This window comes from Oncorhynchus mykiss, chromosome 10, assembly GCF_013265735.2.
Source record: "Oncorhynchus mykiss isolate Arlee chromosome 10, USDA_OmykA_1.1, whole genome shotgun sequence".
Taxonomy (NCBI): Eukaryota; Metazoa; Chordata; class Actinopteri; order Salmoniformes; family Salmonidae; genus Oncorhynchus; species Oncorhynchus mykiss.
In genome coordinates, this window is record NC_048574.1 from 8,275,154 (window position 1) to 8,289,346 (window position 14,193).

At 41.6% G+C, this 14,193-nt stretch overlaps 1 protein-coding gene across 12 annotated transcripts in view; it reads left to right on the forward strand.

Annotated features, from left to right (window-relative positions):
* Positions 1-14,193, forward strand: part of spns3 (spinster homolog 3 (Drosophila)) — a 37,276-nt gene that overhangs the window by 22,771 nt on the left and 312 nt on the right. For 8 of the 12 annotated variants that reach the window (XM_036989616.1, XM_036989622.1, XM_036989617.1 and 5 more), the window contains 9 exons: positions 7,187-7,323; positions 8,013-8,164; positions 8,631-8,697; positions 9,270-9,412; positions 11,602-11,754; positions 11,921-12,110; positions 12,324-12,389; positions 12,582-12,680; positions 13,154-13,325. In XM_036989616.1, coding sequence (XP_036845511.1) covers positions 7,187-7,323; positions 8,013-8,164; positions 8,631-8,697; positions 9,270-9,412; positions 11,602-11,754; positions 11,921-12,110; positions 12,324-12,389; positions 12,582-12,680; positions 13,154-13,325 — 1,179 coding nt within the window. Of the gene's footprint in view, positions 1-4,590; positions 4,764-7,186; positions 7,324-8,012; positions 8,165-8,630; positions 8,698-9,269; positions 9,413-11,601; positions 11,755-11,920; positions 12,111-12,323; positions 12,390-12,581; positions 12,681-13,153; positions 13,326-14,193 lie in introns of all 12 variants that reach the window. The other 4 variants (XM_036989621.1, XM_021617412.2, XM_036989623.1 and 1 more) reach the window with 2 other exon arrangements.

Consider the following 14,193-nt stretch of genomic DNA (forward strand, 5'->3'; position numbering starts at 1 on the left):
ACTGGGAAACTGGTCAGAATTGAAGGAATGATGGATGGCGCTAAAAACTGAAATTATTGAGGGAAACCAGTTTTAGTCTTCCAGAGATTTGAGACTGGGGTGGAGGTTCCCCTTCCAGCAGGACAATGACCCTAAGAATACTACTAAAGCAACACTCGAGTGGTTTAAGGGGAAACACTTAAATGTCTTGGAATGGCCTAGGCCCAGACCTCAATCCAATTGAGAATATGTGGTATGACTTAAAGATTGCTGGCATGTTGTGTAAATCAAATGATACAAACCCCCCAAATGATACAAACCCCCCTTCCAAGGGGGTGAATACTTTCGCAAGCCACTGTAAGTGTGCAATAATAGTGTTTAACATTATTTTTTTTACAACAAAAGTTCTGTACCCCACACATACAATTATCAAGCAATGAATTTCACACCCATATTTATCCACAAAGGCCAGGGAGGTTTTCCAATGCTTCGCAAAGTAGGGCACCTATTGGTAGATGGGTAAAAAAAAAAAAAAGAAGCAGACATTGTATATCCCTTTTAAACATGAAGTTATTAATTACACTTTAGATGGTGTATCAATACACCCAGTCACTACAAAGATACAGGTGTCCTTCCTAACTCAGTTGCCAGAGAGAAAGGAAACCGCTCAGGGATTGAGGCCAATGGTGACTTTAAAACAGTTACAGAGTTTAATGGCTGTGATGAGAGTAAACTGAGGATGGATCAACAACATTGTAGTTACTCCACAATACTAACCTAATTGACAGAGTGAAAAGAAGGAAGCCTGTGCAGAATAAAAAAGATTCCAAATACACACATCTTATTTTCAAACAAGGCACTAAAGTAAAACTTTAAAAATATGGCAAAGCAATTCACTTTTTGTCCTGAATACAAAGTGTTATGTTTGGGGCAAATCCAATACACAACACATTACTGAGTACTACTCTCGCTATTTTCAAGCGTAGTTGTGGCTGCATCATGTTATGGGTATGCTTGTAATCGTTAAGGACTGGGGAGTTTTTCAGGATAAAAAATATACGGAATCCTAAAGGAAAACCTGGTTCAGTCTGCTTTCCACCAGACACTAGGAGATGAATTAATCTTTCAGCAGTACAAAAACCTAAAATATAAGGCAAAATCTACACTGGAGTTGCTTACCAAGAAGAACGTGAAAGTTCCTGAGTGGCCGAGTTACAGTTTTGACTTAAATCAACTTGAAAATATATGGAAAGACCTTAAAATGGTTCTCTAGCACTGATCATTAACCAATTGGAAAGAGCTTGAGGGGAAAATGTTGAACAATCCAGAGTTGTGTTCGAATACTCACACTAACCATACTATTTTTGATGTAAATTGACTATGTAGTATGCTTATTGGTCATAGTATGGATATACAGTTGAGGTCGGAAGTTTACATTCACTTAGGTTGGAGTCATTAAAACTAGTTTTTCAACCACTCCTCAAATTTCTTGTTAACAAATTATAGTTTTGGTAAGTTGGTTAGGACATCTACTTTGTGCATGACACAAGTCATTTTTCCAACAATTGTTTACAGACGGATTATTTCACTTAAAATTCACTGTATCACAATACCAGTGGGTCAGAAGTTTACAAACACTAAGTTGACTATGCCTTTACACAGCTTGGAAAATTCCAGAAAATTATGTCATGGCTTTAGAAGATTCTGATTGGCTAATTTACATAATTTGAGTCAATTGGAAGTGTACCTGTGGATGTATTTCAAGGCCTACCTTCAAACTCAGTGCCTTTGCTTGACATCATTGGAAAATCAAAAGATATCAGCCAATCAGACCTCCACAAGTCTGGTTCATCACTGAAGGTACCACGTTCATCTGCAGTCGTGGCCAAAAGTTTTGAGAATGACACAAATATTCATTTTCACAAAGTCTGCTGCCTCAGTGTCTTTAGATATTTTTGTCAGATGTTACTATGGAATATTGAAGTATAATTACAAGCATTTCATAAGTGTCACAGACTTCTATTGACACTTACATGAAGTTGATGCAAAGAGTCAATATTTGCAGTGTTGACCCTTCTTTTTCAAAACCTCTGCAATCCGCCCTGGCATGCTGTCAATTCACTTCTGGGCCACATCCTGATGGCAGCCCATTCTTGCATAATCAATGCTTGGAGTTTGTCAGAATTTGTGTGTTTTTTTTGTCCACCTGCCTCTTGAGGATTGACCACAAGTTTTCAATGGGATTAAGGTCTGGGGAGTTTCCCGGCCATGGACTCAAAATATCGATGTTTTGTTCCCCGAGTCACTTAGTTATCACTTTTGCCTAATGGCAAGGTGCTCCATCTTGCTGGAAAAGGCATTGTTCGTCACCAAACTGTTCCTGGATGGTTGGGAGAAGTTGCTCTCGGAGGATGTGTTGGTACCATTCTTTATGCATGGCTGTGTTCTTAGGCAAAATTGTGAGCGAGCACACTCCCTTGGCTGAGAAGCAACCCCACACATGAATGGTCTCAGGATGCTTTACTGTTGGCATGACACAGGACTGATGGTAGTGCTCACCTTGTCTTCTCCGGACAAGCTTTTTTCCGAATGCCCCAAACAATTGGAAAGGGGATTCATCAGAGAAAATGACTTTACCTCAGTCTTCACCAGTCCAATCCCTGTACCTTTTGCAGAATATCAGCTGGTCCTTTTGTGTTAGGGCTGAAATGCAGTGGATTTTTTTTTTTTTGGGGGGGGGGATTCAGTTCATTTGCATGGCAAAGAGGGACTTTGCAATTAATTGCAATTCATCTGATCACTCTTCATAACATTCTGGAGTATATGCAAATTGCCATCATACAAACTGAGGCAGCAGACTTTGTGAAAATTAATATTTGAGTCATCGTCAAAACTTTTGTCCACAACTGTATACAAACAATGGTACGCAAGTATAAACACCATGGGACCACACAGCTGGCATACCGCTCAGGAAGGAGATGCGTTCTTTCTCCTAGAGATGAATGTACTTTGGTGTGAAAAATGCTAATCAATCTCAGAACAACAGCAAAGGACCTTATGAAGATGATGGAGAAAACAGGTACAAAAGCATCTATAGCCACAGTAAAACGAGTCCTATATCGACATAACCTGAAAGGCCGCTCAGCAAGGAAGAAGCCACTGCTCCAAAACCTCCATACAAAAGCCAGACTACGGTTTGCGTCTGCACATGGGGACAAAGATGGTACTTTTTGGAGAAATGTCCTCTGGTCTAATGAAACAAAAATATATCTGTTTGGCCATAATGACCACCGTTATGTTTGGAGGAAAAAGGGGGAGGCTTGCAAGCCGAAGAACATCATCCCAACCGTGGAGCACGGGGGGTGGCAGCATCATGTTGTGGGGGTGCTTTGCTGCAGGAGGAACTGGTGCACTTCACAAAATAGATGGCATCATCTAATTTAAAGGCAATGTTACCAAACACTAATTGAGTGTATGTAAACTTCTGACCCACTGGGAATGTGATGAAAGAAGTAAAAGCTGAAATAAATAATTCTCTCTACTATTATTCTGACATTTCACATTCTTAAAATAAAGTGGTGATCCTAACTGACCCAAGACAGGGAATTTTTACTAGGATTAAATGCCAACATTTGAAGTATACAAGCAGTGGACACTATTTCTGTGCTTTTAGGGCCCATAATGCACTTCTCCAAAAGAGAGGCGTTGCTTCACACCTTTTTCAGATTTGAAGAAAATGGCGGAAAATATGCGTTCGAAGTCCGACGAGATTGGAAACAAATTCATTGCTTTAACTAATTATGACAAATGTTAAGAAAATGTTGCGCAATGTAATATAAAAAGTAATGACTTTCCAAATATGTTACGTTGGCTGACAATTTGTTAGCTAGGCTAGCATAGTATATCATTACAGCTGTTGCTTGTATGTACCCTTATGTTAGCATATAGCATATAGGTAGCTAGCTAACTATACGCTAACTACCAAACGTTTATTCACTTGATTATCCGTGTCTTTCTTAGCATAGCGAAGTGGTATAGTCGTTGTGCTTTCTCAATGGACATTGTTATTGAAGTCATAAGATGTCTAGCTAGTAGTTTGTTACGCTAACACGCTAGCGAGAAGTTGCATAGCAACGGCATCAACTTCCGGTAGACCGGTGAAGTGCTATACTAAAATTAACCAATAGTATGTAGTATACAGTATGTTAGGATAGGTATTTGAACACAGCTCAGGTGTTGGAAATCTCTTACAGGCTTACCCAAAAAGACTCACAGCTGTAAAGGTGCTTCTACAAAGTATTAACTCAGGGGTGTGAATACTTATGTAAATGAGATATTTCTGTACTTAATTTTCAATAAATTAGCAATAATGTCTAAAAACATGTTTTCACTTTATGGTGTATTATGTGTAGATGGGTGATAGAAACTAAATCTATTTAATCCATTTGGAATTCAGGCTGTAACACAACAAAATGTGGAATGAGTCAAGGGGTGTGAATACGTTCTGAAGGGACTGTTCATGTGTGTGTTTTACCACATCTCCTAATCATGTCCATTTAGTTCTGGGTCTGTTGGTCCTGATTGTGTTTTCACATGTAACATATTGTCCAGCGTTCTTCACGGAGATCAAGTATTCTGGCGACATTCATACTTTATCTACTCCGACTGAATCCTAATGACCATCTGCTCCTGTGGACCAGCACGAGTGTCGGAAAACAGAGCACCTCTTACTCTAACACTGACTGGGCCATTTAATGAAGGCATTGTGGAGATGCACCACCGAGGTAGACTTAACCAATACAAGCTGATTTAGGCAACAACATTAGACTATCTCAGAGACTCTTTTGTTTTCACCCCTAGGCTTTTCAGTCAGAAGCATAGTGCAGCAGTATTTGTCAAAAGTTTTAACGATGCTTTCCTGACTGTGGTGTATTGCATTATCAACATAAACATTTCCCTTGCATTGTGGCTGCAGTTATTGGTAAAAAAAAAAACTGCAGTGTCATGATGGCAGGCATTTTGTTTTGAATGCCTTCATGAGGAGATGGTAGCGTGCTTTACTACCCCCTCAGTTCCTCACTCCGACAAAATGAATCTTCCAGTTTCATGATGTTGTATACTGTGAAACATTATTTTAATTTAAGCATTTTTTTAGGGGGTAGATAAACTGTAATATTGCAGATTGTGGTTTCTATCAATGTAGTAGTTGGGATTATTTCAAATCCCCATATATATATATTTTTTTTCTGTACATACAGTACCAGACAAAAGTTTGGACACATCTACTCATTCAAAGGTTTTTATTTTTTACTATTTTGTACATTGTAAAAATAATGGTGAAGACATAAAAAAACTATGAATTAACACATTGAATCATGTAGTAACCAAAAAAGTGTTAAATCAAACTATATTTAATGTTTGAGATTCTTTAAAGTAGCCACCCTTTGCCTTGATGACAGCTTTGCACACTCTTTGGCATTCTTTCAACCAGCTTCACCTAGAATACATTTCCAACAGTCTTGAAGAAGTTCCCACATATGCTGAGCACTAGTTGGCTGCTTTTCCTTCACTCTGCGGTCCAATTCATCCCAAACCATCTCAATTGGGTTGAGGTCGGGCTATCGTTGAGGCCAGGTCATCTGATGCAGCATTCCATCACTCTCCTTCTTGGTCAAATAGCCCTTACACAGCCTGGAGGGGTGTTGGATCATTGTCCTGTTGAAAAACCAATGATAGTCCCACAGCGCAAACCAGAATGGGTGGTATATCACTGCTGAATGTTGTGGTAGCCATGCTTGTTAAGTGTGCCTTGAATTCTAAATAAATCACAGACAGTGTCACCAGCAAAGCACCATCACACCTCCTCCTCCATGCTTCGCGGTGGAAACCACACATGTGGAGATCATCCGTTCACCTACTCTGCATTTCACAGAGACACGGCAGTTGGAACCAAAAATCTCAAATTTGGACTCATCAGACCAAAAGGACAGATTTCTACCGGTCTAATGTCCATCGTTTGTGTTTCTTGGCCCAAGCAAGTCTCCTCTTATTATTGGTGTCCTTTAGTAGTGGTTTCTTTGCAGCAGTTTGACCATGAAGGCCTGATTCACACAGTTTCCTCTGAACAGATGATGCTGTTATTGTTATGTAACCTTAATTTTAATTAGTCATGTCAGTTTTAAGAACATATTCTTATTTACAATGACGGCCTACCCCGGGCCAAACCCGGCGGACGCTGTGCCAATTGTGCACCACCCTATGGTACTCCCAATCACGGACGGTTGTGATACAGCCTGGAATCGAACCAGGGTTTGTAGTGATGTCTCTAGGAGTGAGATGTGGTGCCTTAGACCGCTGCTCCACTCGGGAATCCCCATGTTGAGATGTGTCTGTTACTTGAACTCTGGAAGCATTTATTTGGGCTGCAATTTCTGAGGCTGGTAACTCTAAGGAACTTATCCTCTGCAGCAAAGGTAACTCTGGGTCTTCCTTTCCTGTGGCGGTCCTCATGAGAGACAGTTTCGTCATAGCGCTTGATGTTTTTTGCGACTGCACTTTCAAAGTTCTTGAAACGGTCCTTATTGATTGACTTTCATGTCTTAAAGTAATGATGGACTGTTGTTTCTCTTTGCCTATTTGAGCTGTTCTTGCCATAATATGGACTTGGTATTTTACCAAATAGAGCTATCTTCTGTATACCACCCCTACCTTGTCACAACACAGCTGATTGGCTCAAACACATTAAGAAGGAAATAAATTCCACAAATTAACAAGGCACGCCTGTTAATTGAAATGCATTCCAGGTGATTAACCTCATGAAGCTGGTTGACAGAATGCCAAGAGTGCACAAAGGGTGGCTACTTTGAAGAATCTCAAATATAAAACATGTTTTGACTTGTTTACCACTTTTTTGGTTACTACATGGTTCCATATGTGTTATTTCATAGTTTTGATGTCTTCACTGTTATTCTACAATGTAGAAAATAGTTTAAAAAAAAGAAAAACCCTTGAATGTGTAGGTGTGTCATAACTTTTGACTAATACTGTGTATTATTTCCCCCTTAACCCTAATTCGAGTAAAATAATGGGCAACAAACAATAAGGCTTCTACCTCCACCAATACTTAGGATTATTCCTGTGAGAAGTAGAAACCTGTCTCATGATATTGAAATCTGTAAACACACTTAAATTGTTAATGCGTTTACAGTTTTCATCTGCAGTTTCATTATTTTGGCTCCAATCTTTGGGTACCTTGGCGACCGCTACAACAGGAAGTTCATCATGATTGGCGGGCTGAGTGTGTGGGTGGTGATGACCCTGAGCAGCTCTTTTGTCACAGAATCGGTAAGTAAACCATTGGCTGTGTTCGAGAGCATCAAAATCGTGGTGTATCATGGGTAAATTGTGACTGAATGATATTCAAATAATATTTAGTAGTTATTTATGATGCAAGATGATTTGTAGATCAGTCAGACTCAACACACCTTTACATACACCTTAGCCAAAAACATTTAAATTCAGTTTTTAACCATTCCTGACATTTAATCCTAGTAAAAAAATCCCTGTATTATGTCAGTTAGGATCACCACTTTATTTTAAGAATGTGAAATGTCAGAATAATAGTAGGTTTAAGTTTGAAGGTAGGCCTTGAAATACATCCACAGTTACACCTCCAATTGACTCAAATGATGTGAATTAGCCTATCAGAAGCTTCTAAAGCCATGACATCATTTTCTGGAATTTTCCAAGCTGTTTAAAGGCACAGTCAACTTAGTGCATGTAAACTTCTGACCCAGTGGAATTGTGATACAGTGAATTATAAGTGAAATAATCTGTCTGTGAACAACTGTTGGAAAAATTACTTGTGTCATTCATGCACAAAGTAGATGTCCTAACCGACATGCCAAAACTATAGTTTGTTGACAAGAAATTTGTGGAGTGGTTGGTCTTTTAACTTCATGGCTTCACTGAGAGGGGGCAGTCATTCTCCCCTGGAATGGACTGGTAAAGTTTCAGTATTGTTGCATTGTCAGTATTTCTGGCTGCTGGTGCTGTTGAGAGCCCTGGTGGGGACAGGAGAGGCCAGCTACTCCACCATCGCCCCTACCATCATAGGAGACCTGTTCTCTGGAGCCAAGAGGACCGTCATGATCTCTGCCTTCTACATCTTCATCCCTGTTGGAAGGTCAGATTCCACACCGTAGTTTAGTAATCCTCATGGTGCCCTCAACACACTACTAATGGTGTGTGGCTGAAATGGCACCCTATTCCCTAAAAGTGCACTACTATAGCACCCTATTCCCTATTTAGTGCACTACTATAGCACCCTATTCCCTATAAAGTGCACTACTATAGCACCCTATTCCCTATTTAGTGCACTACTAGAGCAACCTATTCCCTATATAGTGCACTACTATAGCAACCTATTCCCTATTTAGTGCACTACAACATTTGACCAGATCCACGTGGAATAGGGGAGCTTTCAGACTCGTATCTTGGTCTAGTGGTTTTGTAAAATAGCAGAAATCTCGTAATCAAGTCACAGGCAAGGGGAATCACACTGGAGAAAGAAAGTTGGGCTCTAGCATTCCTTTTGGGCATTAGGCTAGTTCACATTCCAATGTCAATGTCCTCCTGTTTGTGTTTTTCAGTGGTCTGGGATACATAATAGGATCCTCTGTTGCCAATGCCACTGGAGACTGGCGTTGGGCCTTACGGGTAAGTCCCAGAAACACAACCTATTGTATTGAAATAAAGCAGCACACCTCCAGTTCTCATGTTGTGACACGCACATCTTTATAACACACCTCTAATCCACACACCGTGGCACATTATCTTCTCAATATTTCATCAGGTGTGTATTCATTCCGAAAAACCATTTACCGTGTAAGAACCAAACGGAATGAAACGGGGCAGGACCAACAAATACCTTAATTTGTCCAATATGAACTTTTGTTTGTGTTTTCCATTTGGAGTGAACGGTTTCTGTTGCAAAACGGTTTTGTAACAGACAAAACTTTTTGCCACAGAATCGACATAATGTTTAGACCCCTGATGTGTTCTTGCAGCTTCCTGTTCACAAGCAGGGTCTGTCATGAAATAATGTCATTTGAGATCGGACAGTAGTTGTTCTATCTGAAGAAGCAGATGAAATCATGTCATCCCTCCTTGAGTCCTGTTGCCTGGCGACAGAGCGCAAGAGCAGTAGACATTCTCTCCTGGTTTGATGACTCATATTTGTCTGCCGTTCTCACTGTCTGTCTGTTGGTCTGTCCATCTGTCTGTCTCAGCTCAATCCCATCCTGGGTTCCCTGGGTCTGCTCCTGCTGGCTGTGTTGTGCCCAAACCCCCCACGAGGGGCCTCTGACGGCCATGGAGGAAGTACCATAGAGCACACCTCTTACCTGGAGGACGTCAAGTATCTTCTGAAGAAGTGGGACAAAATGAGAACACATAATGCATCTTGTCTCCTTGATTGAATTTTGTGTCTCCGACTCAGGGCCGGCAGTAGATTTTCGAGGCCTACCCACCTCGTGGGCAAAACATTTAGTGACCCCTCTCTTGGCGGTGGAGAGAGAAGAGCGCAATTTTACAGCTACACTATATATACAAAAGTATGTGGACACCCCTTCAAATTAGTGGATTCAGCTATTTCAGCCACACCCGTTGCTGACAGGTGTATAAAATCGAACACACAGTCATGCAATCTTCATAGACAAATATTGGCAGCAGAATGGCCTTACCGAGGAACTCAGTGACCGTCATAGGATGCCACCTTTCCAACAAGCCAGTTCGGAAAATTTCTGCCCTGCTAGAGCTGCCCTGGTCAACTGTAAGTGTTGTTATTGTGAAATGGAAATGTCTAGGAGAAACAACGGCTTAGCCGTGAAGTGGTAGGCCAAACAAGCTCACAGAACGGGACCACTGAAGCGCGTAGCGTGTAAAAATAGTCCGTCCTCGGTTGTAACACTCACTACCGAGTTTCAAACGGCCTCTGGATGCAACATCAACGAAGAACTGTTTGTTGGGAGCTTCATTTAAATGGTTTGTATTTTTTATTGAACCTTTATTTAACTAGGCAAATCAGTTATCATATTCACGATCATGTGTCATGACTCTGTTCGACACCAACGCTAGCGAACACAACGACCAAACACACTGCAAGAGCTCTTAGTCCACTGCCAGCCTCAAACCCACATGTGCACAAGAATGCAGTTATCATATTCTTATTTACAATGACAGCCTACCCCGGCCAAACCCTAACCCTGACGACAATGGGCCAATTGTGGGTTTCCGTGGCCGAGCAGACACACACAAGCCTAAGATCACCATGCGCAATGCCAAGCTACGGCTGGAGTGATGGAAAGCTCGCAACGATTGGACTCTGGAGCAGTGGAAACGCGTTCTCTGAAGTGTTGAATCATGCTTCACCATCTGGCAGTCTGAAGGATGAATCTATGTTTGGCGGATGCCAAGAGAATGCTATTTGCCAGACTGCATAGTGACAACTGTAAAGTTCGGTAGAGGAGGAATAATGGTCTGGGGCTGTTTTTAATCGTTCGGGTTAAGCCCCTTAGTTCCAGTGAAGGGAAATCTTAATGCTGCAGCATACAATGACATTCTAAACAATTCTGTGCTTCCAACTTTGTGGCAACAGTTTGGGCAAGGCCCTTTCCTGTTTCAGCATGACAGTTCACCTGTGCATAAAACGAGGTCCATACAGAAATGGTTTGTTGAGATTGGTGTGGAAGAACTTGACTGGCCTGCACAGAGCCCTGACCTCAACCCCATCTAACACATTTGGGATGAATTGGAATGCCGACTGCAAGTCGGGCCTAAACGCCTAACATTAGTGCTGCTTTTGTGGCTGTATGGAATCAAGTCTCTGCAGAAAGCCTTCCCAGAAGAGTGGAGGCTGTTATAGCAGCAAAGGGGGAACCAACTCCATATTAATGCCCATGATTTTGGAATGAGATGTTTGACAAGCAGGTGTCCACATACTTTTGGTCATGTAGTGTATTTTCACATTTTGTAGTTTTAAGATTTATTTCCTGCAATTATACACATTTTGTCATGATTTATGCCATGTTAATATGATGAGAGGGACTAACAAAATCAATGGGGGCCCCCAGGAGGACCGGAGCCTGCCTGCACGGTCGGTAGTTCAGCCAGGATTACTACCAGGTTTAGATAGCTGGCTAGACTAACTACCAATCTAAAACATTTTAGCTGACATGGCTAATTGAGTGACTGTCAGTGACTGACACAACAAGAGAGAAACTGCTGATGCAACAACCACATTTTGAAATTGCACCTTTGTCTAACTAAGTTAAGACTGAGTTCCTTTAAACAAAAACAGAAAAGTGGGTGGGAGACCCCTAACCCAATGCCGTAGGGTTACAAGGGAAGGGTATATTACCGGTAACTTTCAAAGTTGACCAGTAAACTGCCGGAATTTTGGAAACTTTCAGGATTTTATGGAATTTTTATAACATGTCAAATATATAAAATTATTTAAAAATTTAAAAAATCGAATGACTAAGCTGTGAAACATTCTCAAATATAAATCACCAACTTAGTGAATGCTGTTTGTTTAATATCTCTGTTCGTTTCTCCATGCAGTAAGAGTTTTGTGTGGTCATCACTGGGAGTTACTGCCATGGCTTTTCTGACTGGAGCTCTGGCCTTCTGGACACCCATCTTCCTGAGCCGAGCTCAGGTCGCTCAGGGCATCCAGCCACCCTGCAACACTGAACCCTGCGACACCTCCGACAGGTATGAACAAATAAATTAATGAGTGGATAGATTAATGAACAAATTAATGAAAGCCTTTTTTTGCCTGAACTCTGACCTTTTTATTCTCTTTGCTTGAATTCCTTAAAACAATAACACTTCAGTTAGATGTTTCAACTGTTTAAAAAATATATATATTTCTGTCCAGTTACATCTTTGGGGTCGTGACGGTGGTGACGGGTATTTTGGGTGTTTCGTTGGGCAGCACCATCTCCAGGAAACTGAGGGACAGGGTGCCCAACGCAGACCCCCTCATCTGTGCTGTGGGCATGCTCAGCTCCGCCCCCTGCTTCTTCGCCGCCATTGTACTGGCGTCTACAAGCATCCCTGCCACTTATGTATGACATCAGCTCTAGCTTTTCCTGCTTGCTCTTTGGGGTTGCCAGGTTACTGTAAAAATCACTTTGTGACAAGTGCTGATGGACAAAATACTTCAGAAATGAATTTGATTGAGGTCCTGCTCACACTGGGAGCTGCTAAAATGCTTTTGAACAAATGTTACGTTGACCAGATGTTGTTTTGGATACCTGTGAACGTCTCATTCTGCTCAGGTGTTCATCGGCATTGGGGAGACTCTATTGTCACTGAACTGGGCCGTTCTAGCTGATATCCTACTGGTGAGTCTGATTCACTGATATCTTTTGACTCTTCAGATGGCAAATGGCATTAACCAAGCAGTTTCAGTGAGTTAGACATATGTTTCTGTATACCTTTCCAACCCTGCATCTAAAGAATTGACTTGAGCAAGCTAGTTCTTGATTTTACTAATGTGACAAAGCCTGATATATATATATTCCTTCTCTTCTCAGTATGTGGTGGTGCCAACCAGGAGAGCTACAGCTGAAGCTCTGCAGATCATGGTCTGTCATCTCCTAGGAGATGCCGGAAGCCCATACCTGCTAGGATCTGTAAGACTGTCATTCATGGTTGAATCAAAACTCTTAGGCCTACAGTATGGTGTGTATGTCGCAGATTGACATTTATTGGGATGAGTCTTGTCCTTGAGGCAGAACTGAGCGATTTTTGCTAGATGGGCCAGCTGCAAAGTCAAAATTGACTTTATTGTAAGAAATCATGAAAACAAAAATGAGCTTTTTGGTCTTATTTAAGGTAAGGGTAAGTCAGTGTGGTTAGGGTTAGGTATACTTTGTGGTTATGCCAGCTAGTGACCACTCAGGAGGTTTGCCTCCAGAACAACATTCATGCCAAAAATGCTAACCTGCGTGCATGTACGTCAGTAACCAGTGACCATCAAGGTTGAGGTCAATTTCAATTTAAAAAATGTTCTCATTAAATTATCATTGATTTGACCAAATTGAATATGGCATTGAGTCAGACCCCTGTGACTACTGCCTCTTTTCTTGCCCCTATCGGTCTGTAGATCTCAGACGCTCTGCGTACATACCAGCCTGACTCGCATACGTGGAGTTTCCGTAGTCTGGAGTACAGCTTCCTGCTGTGCCCTTTCGTAGGGGTCCTGGGTGGGCTCTTCTTCCTCATGACAGCCCTCTACATCACAAAGGACAGGAAGAACGCAGAGCTACTCACTGCAGGTACTATAGGGACGTATGGTTTCATATGGGTATATGGTTGATGTATGGCTACATACATGGTTGATGTGTGTTCTGCTTGTATGTTTTTTGACTAAACATGCCAGAACTGTGAGGGTTAGGTTTGAGTTAGTCTCTTGTGATACGGTTAAATAAATGTTTTGTTAATGGCACGTGAGATTTGATTCTTGGCGCCAAGGTTAGATTTGATACTATTTGGGTTTTTATATGCCATACAGTTCTACATCCTACCTTTTGAATGTTCTGGAAGTATGATGCAAAGCCAGGTGTGTGTGTGTGTGTGTACGTGTGCATTCTTGTGCACATGCGGGTTTGAGGCTGGCAGTGAACTAAGAGCTCTTGCAGTGTGTTTGGTCGTTGTGTTCGCTAGCGTTGGTGTCGAACAGAGTCATGACACATGATCGTGATGCTTACTCAAGGCCATGCCTGGACAGAGGCTCTCTTTGTCCCCTTCATAACTCTTCTGAACCATCCCAACACGCTTCCTCTCAGAAACTGCTCTTCCTCACAACCCAGATAGACAACACACACACACAATCAGTACAGGTCCTTGATTAGGTTAAAAAGGAAACAGACGGTGAGAGGGCAAGGCTCCCTCCACAGACAAAGACAACATTGTGTTTTAAGTTTAGTATCTTGTAAGTGTAGTTTCTCAGATACCTCACAATCCCCTTCAGTCTGTGGGCCTGTGTTTATGAGTCGTGATAGAAGACCCACCACCTCAGGAGATAAGAGTTGGTTCCTTCCTTCCTGATAAGCTTTTCTGTAATCTCTCTCTCAGATTTCCGACCTGTATTACTCACAACAGTCATCTGCAAAGCAATTGTTTCACATGCATGATACCGTCTAG